Raw genomic sequence first — 16,430 nt, 5'->3', positions numbered from 1 at the left:
AGACAGTGGAAGAACACAAAAGCAGATAAGGTTTCTTCTTTACAAAGTCCCAAGAAGCAGAACTGAGATTTTTTAAAAATATAGTCAATGGGTATGGAATGAGTAAAGCAAACTTGTTTTTCCAGACCAAAAAAAGAGCTTGGTACAGATTTCTGCAGAGTGGAGGTTGCATAATATAGCTGGACTGCAGCATTCCCCATGAACGGAGAAACTATTTTAAGGCCCCATATACAGCCATTCCAGACCTACACTGATGACATACATTACCTCTTCGTCAAGAAGCTACGAAACTACAGAAAGAAGTGCAAGTGCCTCCCTGAGTTTCAATGAAGCCTGCTATTCTACAATTAGTGCTAAAGATTAAAACAGTCATAATACATGGAGTACACTGTCTCTTTGTTAATGCCTTCTTTGCTCACGAAGAACAAAACAAATGACTGGTCAACTTATATGAAATATGAAATAAGTAATCAACCCGCTCAAAAAATCCTAGCATTCTAGTGAAAATGCTTCCAAAGTCACACACCTTGTAGCAGCTCCTTCTGAGGGATTTGACTACATTTTCCTTGTAGAAAATAGAGCTTAAAATCATGGAAAGCTATTACTGGCAATAATATGAAACTGTAAGGTACTAAGAACGATCGTAAAAAATGTGGTAGGCCTTACATGCATGAAGCTGAAAAATGTTTGGATGATTCAACAAGTAGCAAGTCGTTTGAAGCCAAACTGGACAGTCTTACCTGGAAGTTAATCCCCATAAACAAACACCCATTAGAACATCTTCCTTCAGGACTACCTGTTTTTCTGCTGCTCTCAGCCTTACAAGGACCTGGGTGTTCCAGACAACTTTGGGAAGGGTTCTGATGAATCGCTGCTCTTTATATTTTCAAAGGAAGAGACTTCATTCTAGGAAGCTCTGGGACATCCTGAATTCCATTTTGCACCCATCACCAATCTACTCATTTTTAAGAAAGTTGCAAATTGCAGACTTTGAGGTTCTTCCAACATAAATTGAAGCACGTACGCGCACACTGTTTTTAAGCACCCAACCTCATGATGAGTTCTGGGAAACTTGAGAGTTTCTACTCTTTGTGATATTTTGTTTGGTTCTTGTTGTAAAGAATAACACACATCATTTTTAAAAGTTCACCCTCAACTATACTGTCACTTTGGCAAGAAAAAAAAGTGTTTTTTCACAACCACTGGCTTCATATGTCATTAGATATTGCTTTATTGTTATCATTCATTGCTTGGATTGACTTGTCTGAACCAGACAATTCAGGAGATGAATAATTATAACAGCACAATACTAAATGTCATGTCTATCCTACCAATGGGTATGAAGCAGGCCTTGACATATTTCTATGAATCTAGGGACCAGCCCGCAAATTTTATAGCCAGACTCATAGCGGGTTTTAGGCAAAGGTCTTTCATTTCACCCAGTACCTATTCATTTAAACTGGAGAAGCTGAAAACTGAACTTGGGACCTTCTGCATGCCAAGTGGATGTTGTACCATTTAGCCATGCTCCCTTTCCGACACAGGTCACACTGGGAAGTGGCAGCCAGGCAACTTGTGCAGGAAAGCTGTAGCTGTGCAACTTGCCTAGACCATGTAGGAAGCAGCAGCAAAGCAGCTCAATAACAAAATCTCTCTAATATTTGCCTCTGTCATTATCTATTCAGTCTGTAACTTAATGTGGTCAAGTGCTTGTGGGCTGGCCTTATACTTTGCTAAAATGTTATTGCAATACTTATCTTAAAGTGTTAACATTAGAGAACAGAAACAAATATCTGAGTGGATTACAGTTGACCTATCAGTTCTTCTCAAAAGACAGAAGTGGACTTTTGACCGCATTGTCAAATGATGCAATACATTGTCAAATGATGCAATACAGAAATCATCCAAAGTAGATTGCCTTGTCCAAACAGAAAATGTAGTTGATGAATGACACCATGATAGTACAGTAGCTAATTTGTCTGGATGCAGCCTTTATGGAGCACACAGACAGAAGTTACTCAACCTTGGACAATTCTGTCTATTTTAAGCGGAGGAAGAAAGTTGTGAACATCTTTGTACCAGCTATAGGAGATCTAGGCCAAGTTTCCATTCCATCAAGGCCAAATTTCTATAACTGTTGCAGGTATTTTGCCTAGGCAGGCCAAAAGGCTCTAGCCCTTAGCTTGTAGTCTGCGGCCCTGAGTCAGCCAGCCCAATGGAACTAGGACCAAACCTGAAAAGAGACCTCTATACCTCAAGTTGGTCAGTGGCTCTTACGTCCAACCTCTACCAATTAAGGATAGTAGTTGTGACGACCCCTTATTTGGGGAGGTCTGGTATCCCTTCAAAAGTGTTCTTTATGTTTTGCTCTCAGGGTAATCTGGCCGCCACCAGGAAAATTTAAGGCTTTCCACACCTTTATACTAATATATTTCTTCTTCTGGTTTTGGTATTGTGACCCAGGGTCTGGGCTTTCGAAGGACTATGTGTTTCCTGGGAAGAATTTCGTTCAGAACTTGTGTCTTAAATAAAAGTAGATTTATTTGATGTTCACACACTCTTCCCTCTTATTGACAGGGATCAGGGCATGTCACTTTGTAACAGTATTTTCCTTAGGCCATATATGGTTACTGTTTCTTTATGCTTTAACTTTTCATTACACACACAAGACTTCTCTCTCTCAGACCTTAAACGAACAAACTGCTTAACTCTTTTACTACACAGAACCCAATCTTTCCCTCACAGGGATGAGTCTCCTCCAACTCAGAGACAGAACTTAACTGACTACCTAACTGTCTTCATCAACTGTCATACCTAACAGACACACTAGATAGACATTCCAATCATCCACACAGCATCCATTCCAAACCCCCTCCCCCTCTCTGTCACTCACCAATCATATCACTTGCTTGAGTCCAGCACTCTAGATTATCCTCACACAGCCATGCCAACCAAACTTTTAAACAAACATGGAATCGTTACAGTAGTGGATGACCTTTCTACATCTTTAGGTGTATTAAACAGAGACTGTTAGACTGGGAGAAACTTAAACTATGTCCAATTAATCCATATATTTGCTCCCCAGCCTAATTGGGTTTCGATATTCTTTGCAATAAGATGCCCTATTATTTAGCAGACTTAATTACTCCGAACCACCATAGGGCATTTATGCTGTCCAGAATAAATGCATTCCCCTCTAAAGTCTTATAGGGGAGATATCATTGAGTACCCCTGAGTGAAAGACTCTGCTCCTGTGGAGCAAGTACCCCAACTCAATTCAGCATATATTGCTCCACTGGTCTCGGAATGACAATCTCCATAAGGAACTCTTTCACAAGCTCTCCTTACCCCCTGAATATTCAACTAATTTTTCTTTTTGTCAGCATTTATTGAGTGATACTAAGCGGGAATTTACTGAGTCTGTAGCCAGTTTTTTGGTGGATATTCTTAAATCCAAACCTCATCAAGTATGACTGTAAGTATAACTATTTACATATGTTAAATCTTTCTTTCCATTCTGTATATACTTGACTATGGCTGCGGTCACACGGAACATTAGCCACGCTAGAGAGACGGAAGATAGGCGGATTTTCCGGGCGTGATCTCACCGCCACATCTGGGAAGCGTAGAGCTCCCGTGGCTCACCCGAGGCTTCCCGCTGAAGATGTGGGGTAAAAAACTAGTACCTCCGAGGTACTAGTTTCCGGTAACCGCGGGGCAAGGGTGGGTGTCTGATCGCGTTTCCGGTGGCATCTGGCGCCCGCCCATGTCCCCTTGCAAAAAGGTTTCCCCCCCCCAAAGTCTCCATGGATGCGCACAAGCACCCAACGGAGCATGCACATACTTTGGTGTACAGAAAAAAACAAACCCGTTTGCAGCGCCGCACCGCTTCTTTGCCACGCCGCAGGATTGTCCTGTGATCGGCACCTCCCCCCTACCCACGGGACCTCCACGAGATGTCTGATCGCGCAACCACGCGTTATTTTGCCCCGGGGCAAACAGCCACACCTCTCCCCCCCCGCCGCGATATCCAGCCCGTGTGACCGGGGCCTATGTATGCTATGCCATTAAAGGTCAGAATTGAATTGAATTGAGGAAAGGCCTTCCATTAGTGGAAAATGTAGTGTGGATCTAACCTTACATCTATAGTGAGCCCAAGTTATTTTCATAGACTGGTACTATTAAAATAAATATCTTGAAGACTTGTGGTGCAGTGGTTAGAGTGTCAGATTAGGATCTGGGAGACCCAGGATCAAATCTCTGCCATGGAAGCTTGCCAACCAGATCACTTTGGGCCTTTGATACACTCCCAGTCGAACGTACATTCCCTAGCAGAAGACCACTGAACAAACAGATCCCTTATGACTATTCATGAACCAGTCTGTTTTTCATGTTTCTTGACTAAGACAGCAATAAATAAATGTATACTGTACAGACTGGTAAATTGAGGGGGGGGGGCTCAGAAAGCTAAGTGTGGCTTCAAAAATAGGCACTAAAACAACTACGGAAAAATCCATTTCAAAGTACCCATACAGTCCCAACAGGGCACATTTATTGGTTACATGCCAGAGAACAGTAAATGATGGCCAGAATGCAGTCATAGTTAGTGACTACAATAAAATCCTGTAAATGCTACACATTTCCTTCAGATTTCCCTGCTGTATTTACATCTCACATACTATTGCAACAGGCAGTCTTTATTTCTACCTGGTCTTGGATAAGGTGCCTGCTTTCCTCTGATGCAGACAGTAACTTCCTTCCTGTTTCTCTTCACTGCAAACAGAAGGAATGTTTTGAATCTGGAAACTCCCAGAAGAGATTCAATTTCATTGGCAAGAGGCTTGAAACTAAAAAGATAATCCATGCTCACATGGTTATTGTGATTGCCATTACAGGCAGGTCAATCTCACTGGGATTCTCTGTGTTTAAACTTCCAAATTCACAAGACCCCAACTCTAATGGTCTACCGTAAGACCTGTAAGACTGTCCTCTGCTTAAGAGCCTTTTCATGCCGGATTATCCTCAATAGGACTCAAGTGGTTTGTCAGGCTATTAATAGAACTTGGAGATCTTTCTGGGTTTTTATGGTCTCTTTAGGTATGTTCTTCTGACCTTATGGTCATGATTGCAAGCTGCTTTGGCTAAGAAAAAAAAATGAGGACAACAACATCACTCTTTCCAAGCAATACCGTGCCCTCCATGAGGAATGGATGTTACCATGTGGATGTTTTAGTGCTCTGCACAATAACTAGCCCCTGCGCCACTGCTGTTATTTCCTGTCTCTTTCTTCTAAAGCTTATCAATTATGAAGTGCCTGGGTCAGTCCATCTTCCCATTTCTCTAGATCATCTTAAATAATCCAAACCATTTCAAAACTGGGAAGCAGAATCCAGCAATATGAACCACATCCCTTGGAAGTTTATATAACATGCATCATTCTCTCCATTTCACAGAAATTTATTCCAAACACTTACAGTGCAAATTCTTGGTTAATTTTCTGAGCCAACAAACAGACCAAATGAAACCTCTTGATTTGCGGGGCGCTCTTTATAAACACGGCATTCTTTCTTCCCTCCTCAGAATAAATATGCTAGGCATTCTTTAATATCTGTGGGGCACATGTTCAGCTATGGAGAAACTACATTTTTGGCCAACAGTGGCAGACCCATGAGTTTAAATGCGAGTCTGCCCCAGAGGTCGGGATGACTTCCAGGTGTGTGCACGCACACACACACACACACACACAATACAGAATTAGCCAGTCACATATAAAGTACAAAAGGGGCATGTGGGAAGGGGGTACTGAACCATTCCTGCAACTTCTGCCCCTGTTCCACCCTCAACTATCATTTCTTCCAAGCTGGGCTAAAGCAAAGAAGTGGGAGCATTCAGCAGTCTCGCTGACCCAGGCTACAATTTCATTCACGCTCTTTCCCACACAAACCTTCCACTGTGGTGTCTAGTTTGTCCTTCAGTATTATTCAACTCTGTCTTTGTAAACCACACCCCATGGAAGTCTTGAGGCTCTGCCATTCACAATGCCAATTGTTCAGCCTGTTCTTGCTGTTGTCACACTTGAGGAGAAACAGAACAGCTTACAAGTGGATATTTAAGAGCTCACTGGCCACTGAATGGGAAAATTCTTATCTCTCCCCTTATTTCTTAATGCCTTCTGAGCATTGCTCTCAAAGATGCCCTCAAAATTCCATTATCTACCCTAATGATCAGTGTTCCCTCTAAGCTGAGTTAGTGTGAGCTAGCTCAGTTTTTTAGCCTCCAGCTCACACATGTTTGTCTTAGCTCACAAAGGATGACTCCAGAGCAAACTAATTTATGCAGTAGCTCCATTAATAATCACTTTAGCATATTGAGTCCTGTATATGGCTCGAATCATTGTTTCAAAGTGTATTCCGCACTCCCAGATGTTTAATTTCTGGAGTATAAATTCCCATGATATATTATTAAAGGCCTTTTCTGCATCCAAAAAAATTAATGCCATGGCTTTCTCCGGATGGCAATCATAATATTCTATTACATTCAGAGGTCATTTCGGGGGGGATCGCGGGGGATCGCAGTTCCCCCGGGTGAGGTACGGGGGGCGGGCACATGACGAAGCCCCGCCCCCTGCTTCCGGCCACCCCGCTTCTGGCCCTCATTCAGCCAGGAGGAGGCAGGAAAAGAGGGAGGGCAAGTTGCTTCCTCCCTGCCTCTCCCCATCCCTGCCTGCCTGGGGCCAGGGAGGACCTTCGCGGGGCTTCCTTGCACTCCTGCCGGCCTTGCAGGTCCACCGCCGGGCCCCTCATGGGGCTCGGCAGTGGAGCTGCAAGGCCAGCAGCAGCGGCCGGGACCGTTGGGGGCGGGGTGTGTGGCCTTATGACACACGTCCGGTGATGTCAGGGGGTGTGGCCTTATGACACACTTCCGGTGATGTCAGGGTGTGTGGCATATGCTAATGAGTTCCCCTAGCTCTTTTTCTAAGAAATGACCCCTGATTACATTCAAAATTGTTCATGTATTATTTTTGATTTGTCTACTTGGAAGGAATCCTGCTTGGTCTTGATGAATTAACTGTGCTATTAACTTTTTTAATCTTGTTGCCAAAATATTGGCATAGGTCTTATAATCAACATTTAAGAGAGATATAGGTCTATAATTTTTAATGTCTTTGTCATTAGTATCAGGTTTATGAATTAATGTAATTGCAGCATGATACCATGAACCAGGTAGTTTTCCTGTTAGCCCAATGTTTTGAAGGAGTTCTTTAAATGGTAGACTAATTTGATCTTCAAAAATTTGGTATATTTCCACAGGTAGCCCATCAGGTCCGGGTGTTTTTTTCTTTTTCAGTTTTTTAATTGCTTCCACTATTTCACACATTGAGATTTTTTCATTCAATATAGTTTTGTATTTCTCTTCAAGTATATTATGGGTCTTTTCCTGGAGGAATTTATTTATTTGGCTTTTCTTTTGCAGCTCTTGTTTATATAAGTTTTGATAGAAATTTTCTATTTTTTCCTTCATTTCCTGTAGTCCATATTTTATTTCTCCCTTTTCATCTTTTAATGCTATTATACTACGTTTTCCTCTTTCTTTTCTTAGCCTATATGCTAGCCATCTAGTCGGCTTGTTAGCATTTTCAAAGTAATCCAATTTAGTATACTCTATATTTTTTGCAATTTCTTGTGTTAACATTAAATTCCGTTCATGTTGTTACAACCTTCATCTATCTCTTCCATCTTTAGATTCCGGTTTTTTTAAGATTATCTTCCTCCTTTTTAATTAATGTACCTAATTTTTCATATGTTTCTTTCTTTTTCTTTTTCCTCCATGCATCCTGACTAATACACCATCCCCTTATGAAGGTTTTGAAGGTGTCCCACACTATACCTATGGATATCTCACTTTGTTTACTAATTTATGCAGTAGCCAAATCACTCGCTCACAACTTTAATGTCAGTAGCTCACAAAGTAGAATTTTTGCTCCCAAGACTCCACCACTTAGAGGGAACATTGCTAATGATCACTTTTGTTCTTTAAAATGAAATTGTTTCTAACTCCCCATGTTTAAAGGAAAAATTTTAAATGCACCCTGACGTGGATAGCCCAGGCAAGCCTGAACTCATCAGATCTTGGAAGCTAAGCAGGACTGATCCTGACAAGTACTTGGAAGGGAAACCTCCAAGGAACACTAAGGCTGGGATGCAGAGGCATGCAATAATACGCTACCTCTCTGAATCATCCAAGCCCCACTAGGGGTCGCCAGAAGTCAACCATGACTTTCAGGCACACACACATCAAAAAAACAGAAAACCCGAAAAAGCTGAAATGCTACTGTTAGCATAACGTCATACTCAAGATCACAAATATCCTCCCTTTAAAAAAAAATCTAGTATGTGGCAAACAGCCCACAGCAGAGCAGGTTTCAAAAACAAAGTTAAATAAATGGAATAGAATATGATAATGCATACCCAGTTTTATTATTTTTTATTGAAGATGCTCAGAAAAAATCAAAATAATAAGTCACCATCAGGGACTAGAAAATTCTACTAGCTGTGCCGCTAATTGCCATTTTTATACGTCTAGAGGCAGGACTTTACAAATTTTCTTTGGCTCTCTCCTTTCCAATACCCACCTGATTTGAGGTTGCAGGTACAAGTGTTGCTATCACCTCATTCCTCTCCCCAACCCCCGCTCCTGCCTCATTGTTCCCCCTCAACCCTCCAGCCATTGCCCTGCCCTTATCTCCCAGCTGCTTAAAAAATCTCCTTTGTAATGCCAACCATGGTCTTGCAAAATCTTGGTCAGGGTTTCACCCTTAGAGTTGTGAGGTCTGAGCAGGGCAGATCTTGCTTCTCCAGTTTTTTTGGGGGTAGGAGCACTTAAAATCTTATCAGATCTTTCTGCAAATCTAGTGGTTCTCCTAGATTTATAGAAAAATTCTCATCTGCACATGGCCCCAGAATGCTGGCTGTTTGATCTACATTCCAAGGCTATTGTGCAGTATTTGCACAATGGCTGGAATCACCACAACAAAAATTGAACCTCTATCCCTAATCTAACTTCTTCCCAATTTCTCATTATTCCATTACTGCTTTAGAAAGCTCCATTTAATTGAATATCGGAGCCAGTCTGGTTAAGTAACCAGTTAAGAAATGAATTTATGAACTACCACTAAATGGTGTAAAGTTAAATTAACATAAAAATAAGCAATGGTAACAACTTCATGCACTTTTATTTTTTATGTCATACAACATACCACTGTGATGTAAAATAATAAAGAAACTTTGTTCTTCCATTGATAATTGTGGAGAGAAGCTACAATAAAATCACGGCTGACAATACTGGATGCCAGAATGAAATCTCTAGATACCACAGCAGCCTGGTACCCTGGATTTGCGAAGTCCTGCCCAGAACAGATCATCATGATATTATATTTACACAGAAGATACCAGGATGAGCAGACTTACTGCATGTGGCCCTGTAAAGCTGTAAAATATCTATATATAATTTTAAGTGGCAGAAAATTAACACAAATATAGAGGAGTGTTTTCTGGATGTAAAAACTAGTTAAGTCTTTTAGCCAAAATTCCAGCTGTGTGCATTTGTCAAGTTTTCCAGGAAGATTGACTAAGGCTCTTCTGCAGAATCCCCATGCCAAATAGTAATTGCTTTGTTTTGCTATGTGTTATTTGATCTGGAAGAAACTCATTACCATTCTTTCCCTCCTGGATTTATATGTGTTTTCCCAGACCACCTGCCCCCACCTCAGGATGATTTAGTGTAATTGGCAAAGCACCATGTTCAATTTAAAAGCTGTTTTATATTCTAAATAAAGGTGACTGTGAACAAAGGGTCAATTAAGGTTGAACAAAGAAAGTTGCATCACCCCTTGTCTATGTCAAAGACCTCCCTACTGCATCTCAAAGAAGCTTCATGTTAACTTTATGAGCACAAGGGGAGCCCAAAAACCAACTAACTTGCTTCTAAACTAGATGTAAAAGGGCAGCCCCACATGCATCCCATTTTGTATAATGAAGGCAGCAGATGTGTAAATAAACAAATTAATTGAGTTTGGCTGTAAACCTCTAAGGATGTTCTGCACTGGAGTTTCCCCACTTATAGTAGTACAGATCTTTACTGCTGAGATTTGAAATTGCTTCATTTTATTTGAGAGCTGTGGCTTGATATGGCAGTAAGGGCAGAAAATCTGGGCAGAAAATCATAGTGACAGAAGAGGGGAAAGGTTATATCAACAAGGACAGGCTTGGCGGCCAGGGTGCTAGATCAATACTAGCTACTCTGGGCTGTCTGTTATTGTTTACTCAGCACCAAGGGCAGATTTACTTCCACACTGAGGCCTTGCAAATTTAAAGCCTGAATGGAAAATCTATTCCAAAGATAGTGTGAAATGGGGTACAAAGTTCACAGAGCCCAAAAATAAATGCTGATGAAGAATCCTGAAAAGCGTGTGAAATATTTAGGGTCTGATTCAGGTTAAATCCTCCCTCCTGCCCAACCAAAAGAAGGCATAATGGGACAGAGAACAGGAGAAGCTACCTGTACCTAACCAGGAGGAAGAGGGCAGGCAAGGTAAGCTGAATTACTGTGAGCAAAGACTGAGGGAATATAGTTTGAGGGGCTCCTTTTCCTCCAGGAGCTTCAGAGAAAAGATTCTGACAGGTACAACTTCCCACATCATTGCAACATATATTATAAGAAATACAATATTTACTGAAAGTCTTCCTTCAGTATTAGTGATACAGAAATCCAATGAGGATCTAAAGATCATGATGGGGCACACAGCTGTGAGAGACAAGGGAGTGGAGTATGAGAATTTAGGATGGTAGGCAGTACTTGGTCATAGTGGCCACTTTGCCTTTGGAAAGGCACAGCTGCTGCTGCTATATTTGTAAATAGTGGTGATACAAAGGGCAGCCCGAGACCCTGCCTCTCACCATCAGAGCAACAGCATTATTAGACTTTCTTTAGCCTTCTATTAACTCTATTTTGTTCTTTCCCTTCCTGTACATAGTTTTCAAGTTTTTAAGGCTCACTGATTGCAAGATCATTTCATGTTGTAACAACCTTACAACATATCACTGTGTATCAGCCAACCTTTGCTCCATTTTGTATTTCATGTTGTTTTTATTATGTTAATAGCTCTTCTGTGTAAACACATTTTGGTTTTGTTGCCACTGCTGCTTATTTATTTTCTGGTGCTACTGACCATGATGCTGTCCTATTATTTTATTTATTCTATAATCTGGATTTGATTATATTTATAAATCCTCTGAAGAGTAGAATATAGATAAATATACCTGTAGTAATTACTGCTCTTTGGGGGTGAAGAGAGCCAGTTTGGTGTAGTGGTTAAGAGCAGGTATTCTAATCTGGGAGAACCGGGTTTGATTCCCCACTCCTCCACATGCAGCTGCTGGTGTGACCTTGGGTCAGTCATAAATTTTTTCAGAGTTGTTCTCTCAAGGGCAGTTCTCAAAAGTGTTCTCTCAGCCCCACCTACCTCACAAGGTGTCTGTTGTGAGGAGGGAAAGGAAAGGGACTGTAAACTGCTCTGAGACTCCTTCGGGTAGTGAAGGGCAGGGTATAAACCCAATCTCTTCTTCTCTTCTCTTCTCTTGGCTCTATCTCTGGACTTACACAGCGAGTACTGCAGTTGCGTGGAGCCCTCTGGTACACTGGCAAAAAAGGCAGCCCCTCCTTTACCTCAAGTAGGGCTATATAGCAGAGTACCAATAGGATCATGGTTAAAGCACAATCACTGTTGAAACAGAGTTCTCTGTCAAACTGGGAAGGAAGAGGTAGAGGCATCAATAGCTGTAGCTCAAAATAAAGCTGTGTGACCACTGAGAACATGCCTTGCACACGAAAGCTCATACCTTGAATAAACTTTTGTTGGTTTTAAAAGTGCCACTGGACTCTAAATTTGTTCCACTGAGAACATGTTAAGAAGACAAGCCATCAGAGTATCTTTGGTAAGCAAAGGCCATGGCCACCCATTCCTGCATACCTATCCTAGCACCATTCCTGCATACCTATCCTAGCACGCAAACACATTTTAAGCTCTACCTAATTTGTACTTTGACAAATTACCATAGATTAGACAGAGCTATCTAGAAAGGTAGCAGAAAACTAGGTCAGGAACTTCTGATGACATTTAGAATCTTGCCACAGCAAGGAGGCTCTGGGATAAAGAATTGTTTAGAAAATGCTGCTAAATATTTCTTCATGTCTTTTCCCGAATTCCTCAAGATGTTTATTGGAAACACAGGTAAAGCTGGTTGGCAAACAAATTCACAAAAGTTACTAGCCAACAACATTTTTAGTAGCCCATATGTATAACATTTGCAGCACATTAACATCATTAAAGAAAAAAACAAGCCAGCTCTAATTTTACAAAAGCTTCCCTTCCTTGTTGGCAGGAAGCAATTCCTGCTCCCCACATTCGGGTAGGCAAATATATTCCATCTTGAGTAAAATAACAACTTATTACCAGTCAGCTCCTTCAAGACAAAAACTGTCTATCAAAAAGGGTGTGAAGTATGAAGGGTTGAACACAGAAACCATCTTCGAATTACTGCCTATTGCCAGTCAGTTGTGATCTTCTGTACATGTTTCTCCCCCCTCCCATCCAAGATCAAGTGAACTACTTCTTGAATGTGGTTTTGTACGGCTGTCTGATGGCTTGGGGGGAATCTATTTTAGTTTCTTGTCTCTAGGGAAGTGAAATAGAAAACAATTCTCCTTTTCAGTCTTCTCATATTCTCCAGGATACACAATCTCCCTTCCCTAAACTTGGAACATACTTTGTGCCCCAAATTTCTATCTCAAAATATGGGATTAACTCTGTATTTAGCACCTAATCCTGGTTTTACCTCCTATATGAGATATCAAGGAGAAAGAATGGCTAAAGAGCCATAATGACAGATCTTCTAAAGGTGCTCTAAGGAAACACAAATATTCCAGAAGTAAAGTTGCTGGAACCACTATTAGACAGATTACACTATACAGGTAATGTCAACACAAAACTTGAAGAGATTAATTTAAAAAAAAAATACTATGGCATGCTTTAGACATACCAAACCATGTTTTCTCATGTTCCTGGTCAGGCCAGGGGGGGATCCCTAAGCATTCTTTATTTGTGCACAACTAAGACTTCTGTGGCAAACCATAGTTTGTCTTTAAATCTAAACCACATGCTACAATTTGTTTTGTTCCCTACAAACCAGGATTCCAAATTTTGTTTCAATGCTTGATTACAAACCTTAGCTCATAGGGAAGAGAACAAACTGCAAGTCTCTGATGACAGAAAGGACTTCCTGCAGCAGAATGGGACTTCTTTGCCCCTCCCTCGCCACTACAGCCCAAAAGACTGTTCTTAGGGGACACGGGACCCCCAAGAACTGCATGAGAGGAGAATTAGCAAAAACTGTTTTCCTTCCATTCGGGGGAATTTCTGCAAAATCCAATCCGTAATTTGCTGTATGGAAACAGTGACAAATTAATTTTTTTTAGGGGGGGGGGGGGGGGACTGCATCATTCGCACAAATGACAAGCCTTATTTGTCATTATGTCTGATGGAGGTTTCTACATGCCAGATGTCTCTACATGCTACAGGCCTCAGACTTGTGTAGATGTGATCTACTCAGTTCAACTTTTAACGCTGCAGCCACAAACTTTTTTCCTTCTAGCCCTGCTTAGTCTTGCTTACATTACCCTATCGGAAGTAAACAGAGAAGTTCAATTTGCATTTTCAGAGCCCATTAAGTAATTCACCTGTAACACAACCTAAGCTATCAGCACAAATTATTAAGACAATGTATTGTTCTTTAGTGCAGTCACGACTGTCAAATTACTTCACCAAGAACAGTCTTAATCCTATGCAGATGTATTTGGAAGTAAATCCTTTTGAATTCAATGGAGATTTTTCTCAAGCAGTGACACTGCACCATTAATTTATTAAAACTAACCTGGAGCATGTAGTATTATTAAATTTATTAATTTATTAAAACTAACCTGGAGCATCTTTCAATGAGCCTTTTAGCATCATTGGAAAATGTGACAAATAGTCACCTTTCATGACTTGGAAAGGAACATGCTAAATATAACTGCAGTTGACTTTGCAGATCTGGGGGAGGTCAAGCTCTTTGTTGCAACAGGACTTTTAAAAGGCACTGATCTCAAGTATTCACTGCTTCAAACCTAGAGCACAGGTTCAATGAAAAAATAAGAAAAAAACCTTAAGTGGTGATGAGGTTTACACAACACTTCCAGGTCTGCAAGGTGAAGACTTTAACCTACTTTTATGCTATCAACTCAGCAGGGAATGTAAAATGCAGTACTTTCTTCTTTCCTTTTGTAAGAATTATGTACACCAACTGCAATAAAGGGGGAAAGTGCATGTATCTATATGGTAGCATGCACTTCCACCAGAGTACTCAACACTTTCCCCACTTTCGGACAGGACAACATAATCCAGAACTCCCTCTATTCAGAAAGTGCTGCTGCCGAAGACAATTCGTGCTTTAAAAACCTGACGGGCCTCCAGCTCTTCAGATTTTAGGTTCGCTCCTATTCACACTATACCCTTCAAACTCCACTGAAGTCAACAAGCTTCGAAGGGTGTAAGTCTTGTTTAGGACTGCACTGTGAAAGCTGCGCTTTTTTAAGCTCTCTGTGGATTGACCAGCCAGTTTCTGTACGTGGCCACGGGCAGCATGTCCACGGGGAAGGGACAGATTTTTCAATTTATTAAATCAACGGCCGCTGTTAGCGTGAAGCCGCCCAGAACATGAGCGGACCGAGCACGTGCTCGCAGTACCTGCCTTAACGAGCCAGTGACTGCCCAAAGAAACTGCTCCCGCCCCCGGCCCCAGTTAAGAATCATACCACACTTTCCGGGGAGTAAAACCCACTGAACCAGAAGGACTTTCTTTTGAGTAAACGTACACAGGGTCGTGCTGAATGCTTGCAATCCTAAACGCGTGTACACGGAGCTTTAAAAACCCACACTGGGGGGATGCATCTTTGACCGACTGTACTTAGAAGTGCGCCTCAAGGAAGCCGCAGTCTTAAATATGCCTGCGACATGATTTCCAGCCAGACCAGACGCGATGCAGCCTGCCTAGGGTACAGCCGCAGTTGGGCAGAAATCCCTCTGAAATTAAAGGAAACCCTACAGCGGACTCAAGAGTGGGGGGGGGGAGGGCGGGGGCGGTGCTTACAGTCGAAACAGGCGCTCCATGTCCTTGATCTGCCGGCGGGTGAACTCCTTAAACTCGGTGTAGGGATTGAAGATTTGGGCGAAGCGGGGCCGAGCCGCGCCCGCATTGATGTCTTGCCGGCGGCTCAACTTGGCGCTCAGCTCCGGGTCGGCCGCGGCGCTGAGCACGCTCCGGTCTTCGTCCGTGTCTCCAGGGCTGGTCTGAGAGCCCGCCGCCGCCTCCGCCGCTGCGCCTCCCAGATTGACCCCCTCTTCGCTTTCCTCCTTGTCGGGAGTGGGCTCCGAGCAACTCCCGTCCCGCAGCAATCGCCGCTGGAGCTTCTGGGCCAGCTCGGCCGAGGCCATGGCGTGGGGGGGGGGGTCCCAGCGGGTCCTCCTGCACCTCAATGCAGCCGCCACAAACAGTTCCTTAACTCAAGGAAAACCCCGCTGGCCTCAAACTTCGTACTAGGAGTTTGGCGAATTGGCGGGGAAGGAGGGGCGGGGAGGTGCCGGAGGCTGGGCCGAGACTTAAGGAGGCGCCGAGGAATTCACCCAGAAGGGCGGGCCTCGCGGCCGGATTTCTCCAGAGGGCCCCCAGAACGGGCTCGCTCCTCACCCTGAGCGTTTACCACTTTCCTGTGGTAATTTTTACCGTGTCGTTGTTCTTGTACTCTTTATTTCTGGGGGAAATGGCACAGAAGGTGGTGGCTTGCGGTTTTGATCGTTTAAAATTCATTCACGAATGAGGCCCATAATACTCGTTGGGAGTTTCAGATTTTGGGGGGACGGAGTTAAGATTTCTAGTAACGTTCAAACGCCCCGTATACAGATATCTCCGAATTAAGTCTCAAAGCGATAGTTGGGTAGCCCACGCTAGTCAGGAGAATCTCGTAAGCTAGCAGGGTCGGCCCTGGCTGATATTTGGATGGGAGAATACCAGGGTCGTGAGGTGGAGGCAGGCGCTGGCAAACCGCCTCTGAATGTCTCCTGCCCTGAAAACCCCACAGGGTCGCCATAAATCAGCTGTGACTTGACAGCAAAAAACAAATTGTTGTACTGGGAAATTTAAGGCTATGCACAATAAGAAAAATTCTGACTAGCAATATTACATAGGCAAGCAGACACTTTGCTTTGGAAGATGTAGCACTGATACCTAGTATGAAGACTCAATCATCGTAAGGCTAAGAAGCTTGCTGTTTAGTGAGCA

At 42.6% G+C, this 16,430-nt stretch overlaps 1 protein-coding gene across 1 annotated transcript in view; it reads right to left on the bottom strand.

Annotated features, from left to right (window-relative positions):
• The window catches only part of EFHD1 (EF-hand domain family member D1), a 41,136-nt gene extending 25,510 nt beyond the window's left edge, over window positions 1–15,626 (bottom strand). The window contains exon 1 of the mRNA XM_015426829.1: window positions 15,243–15,626. Within this exon, the coding sequence (XP_015282315.1) occupies window positions 15,243–15,586 (344 nt within the window). The 5' untranslated portion in view covers window positions 15,587–15,626. The remainder of the gene's footprint in view (window positions 1–15,242) is intronic.
• Window positions 15,627–16,430: the final 804 nt, after the last annotated feature.

This window comes from Gekko japonicus, unplaced genomic scaffold (genome assembly GCF_001447785.1).
Source record: "Gekko japonicus isolate JY-2015 unplaced genomic scaffold, Gekko_japonicus_V1.1 scaffold14, whole genome shotgun sequence".
NCBI lineage: Eukaryota > Metazoa > Chordata > Lepidosauria > Squamata > Gekkonidae > Gekko > Gekko japonicus.
Note: the sequence above shows the minus strand (reverse complement) of the source record. Positions and strands in the feature narration are given on the sequence as shown.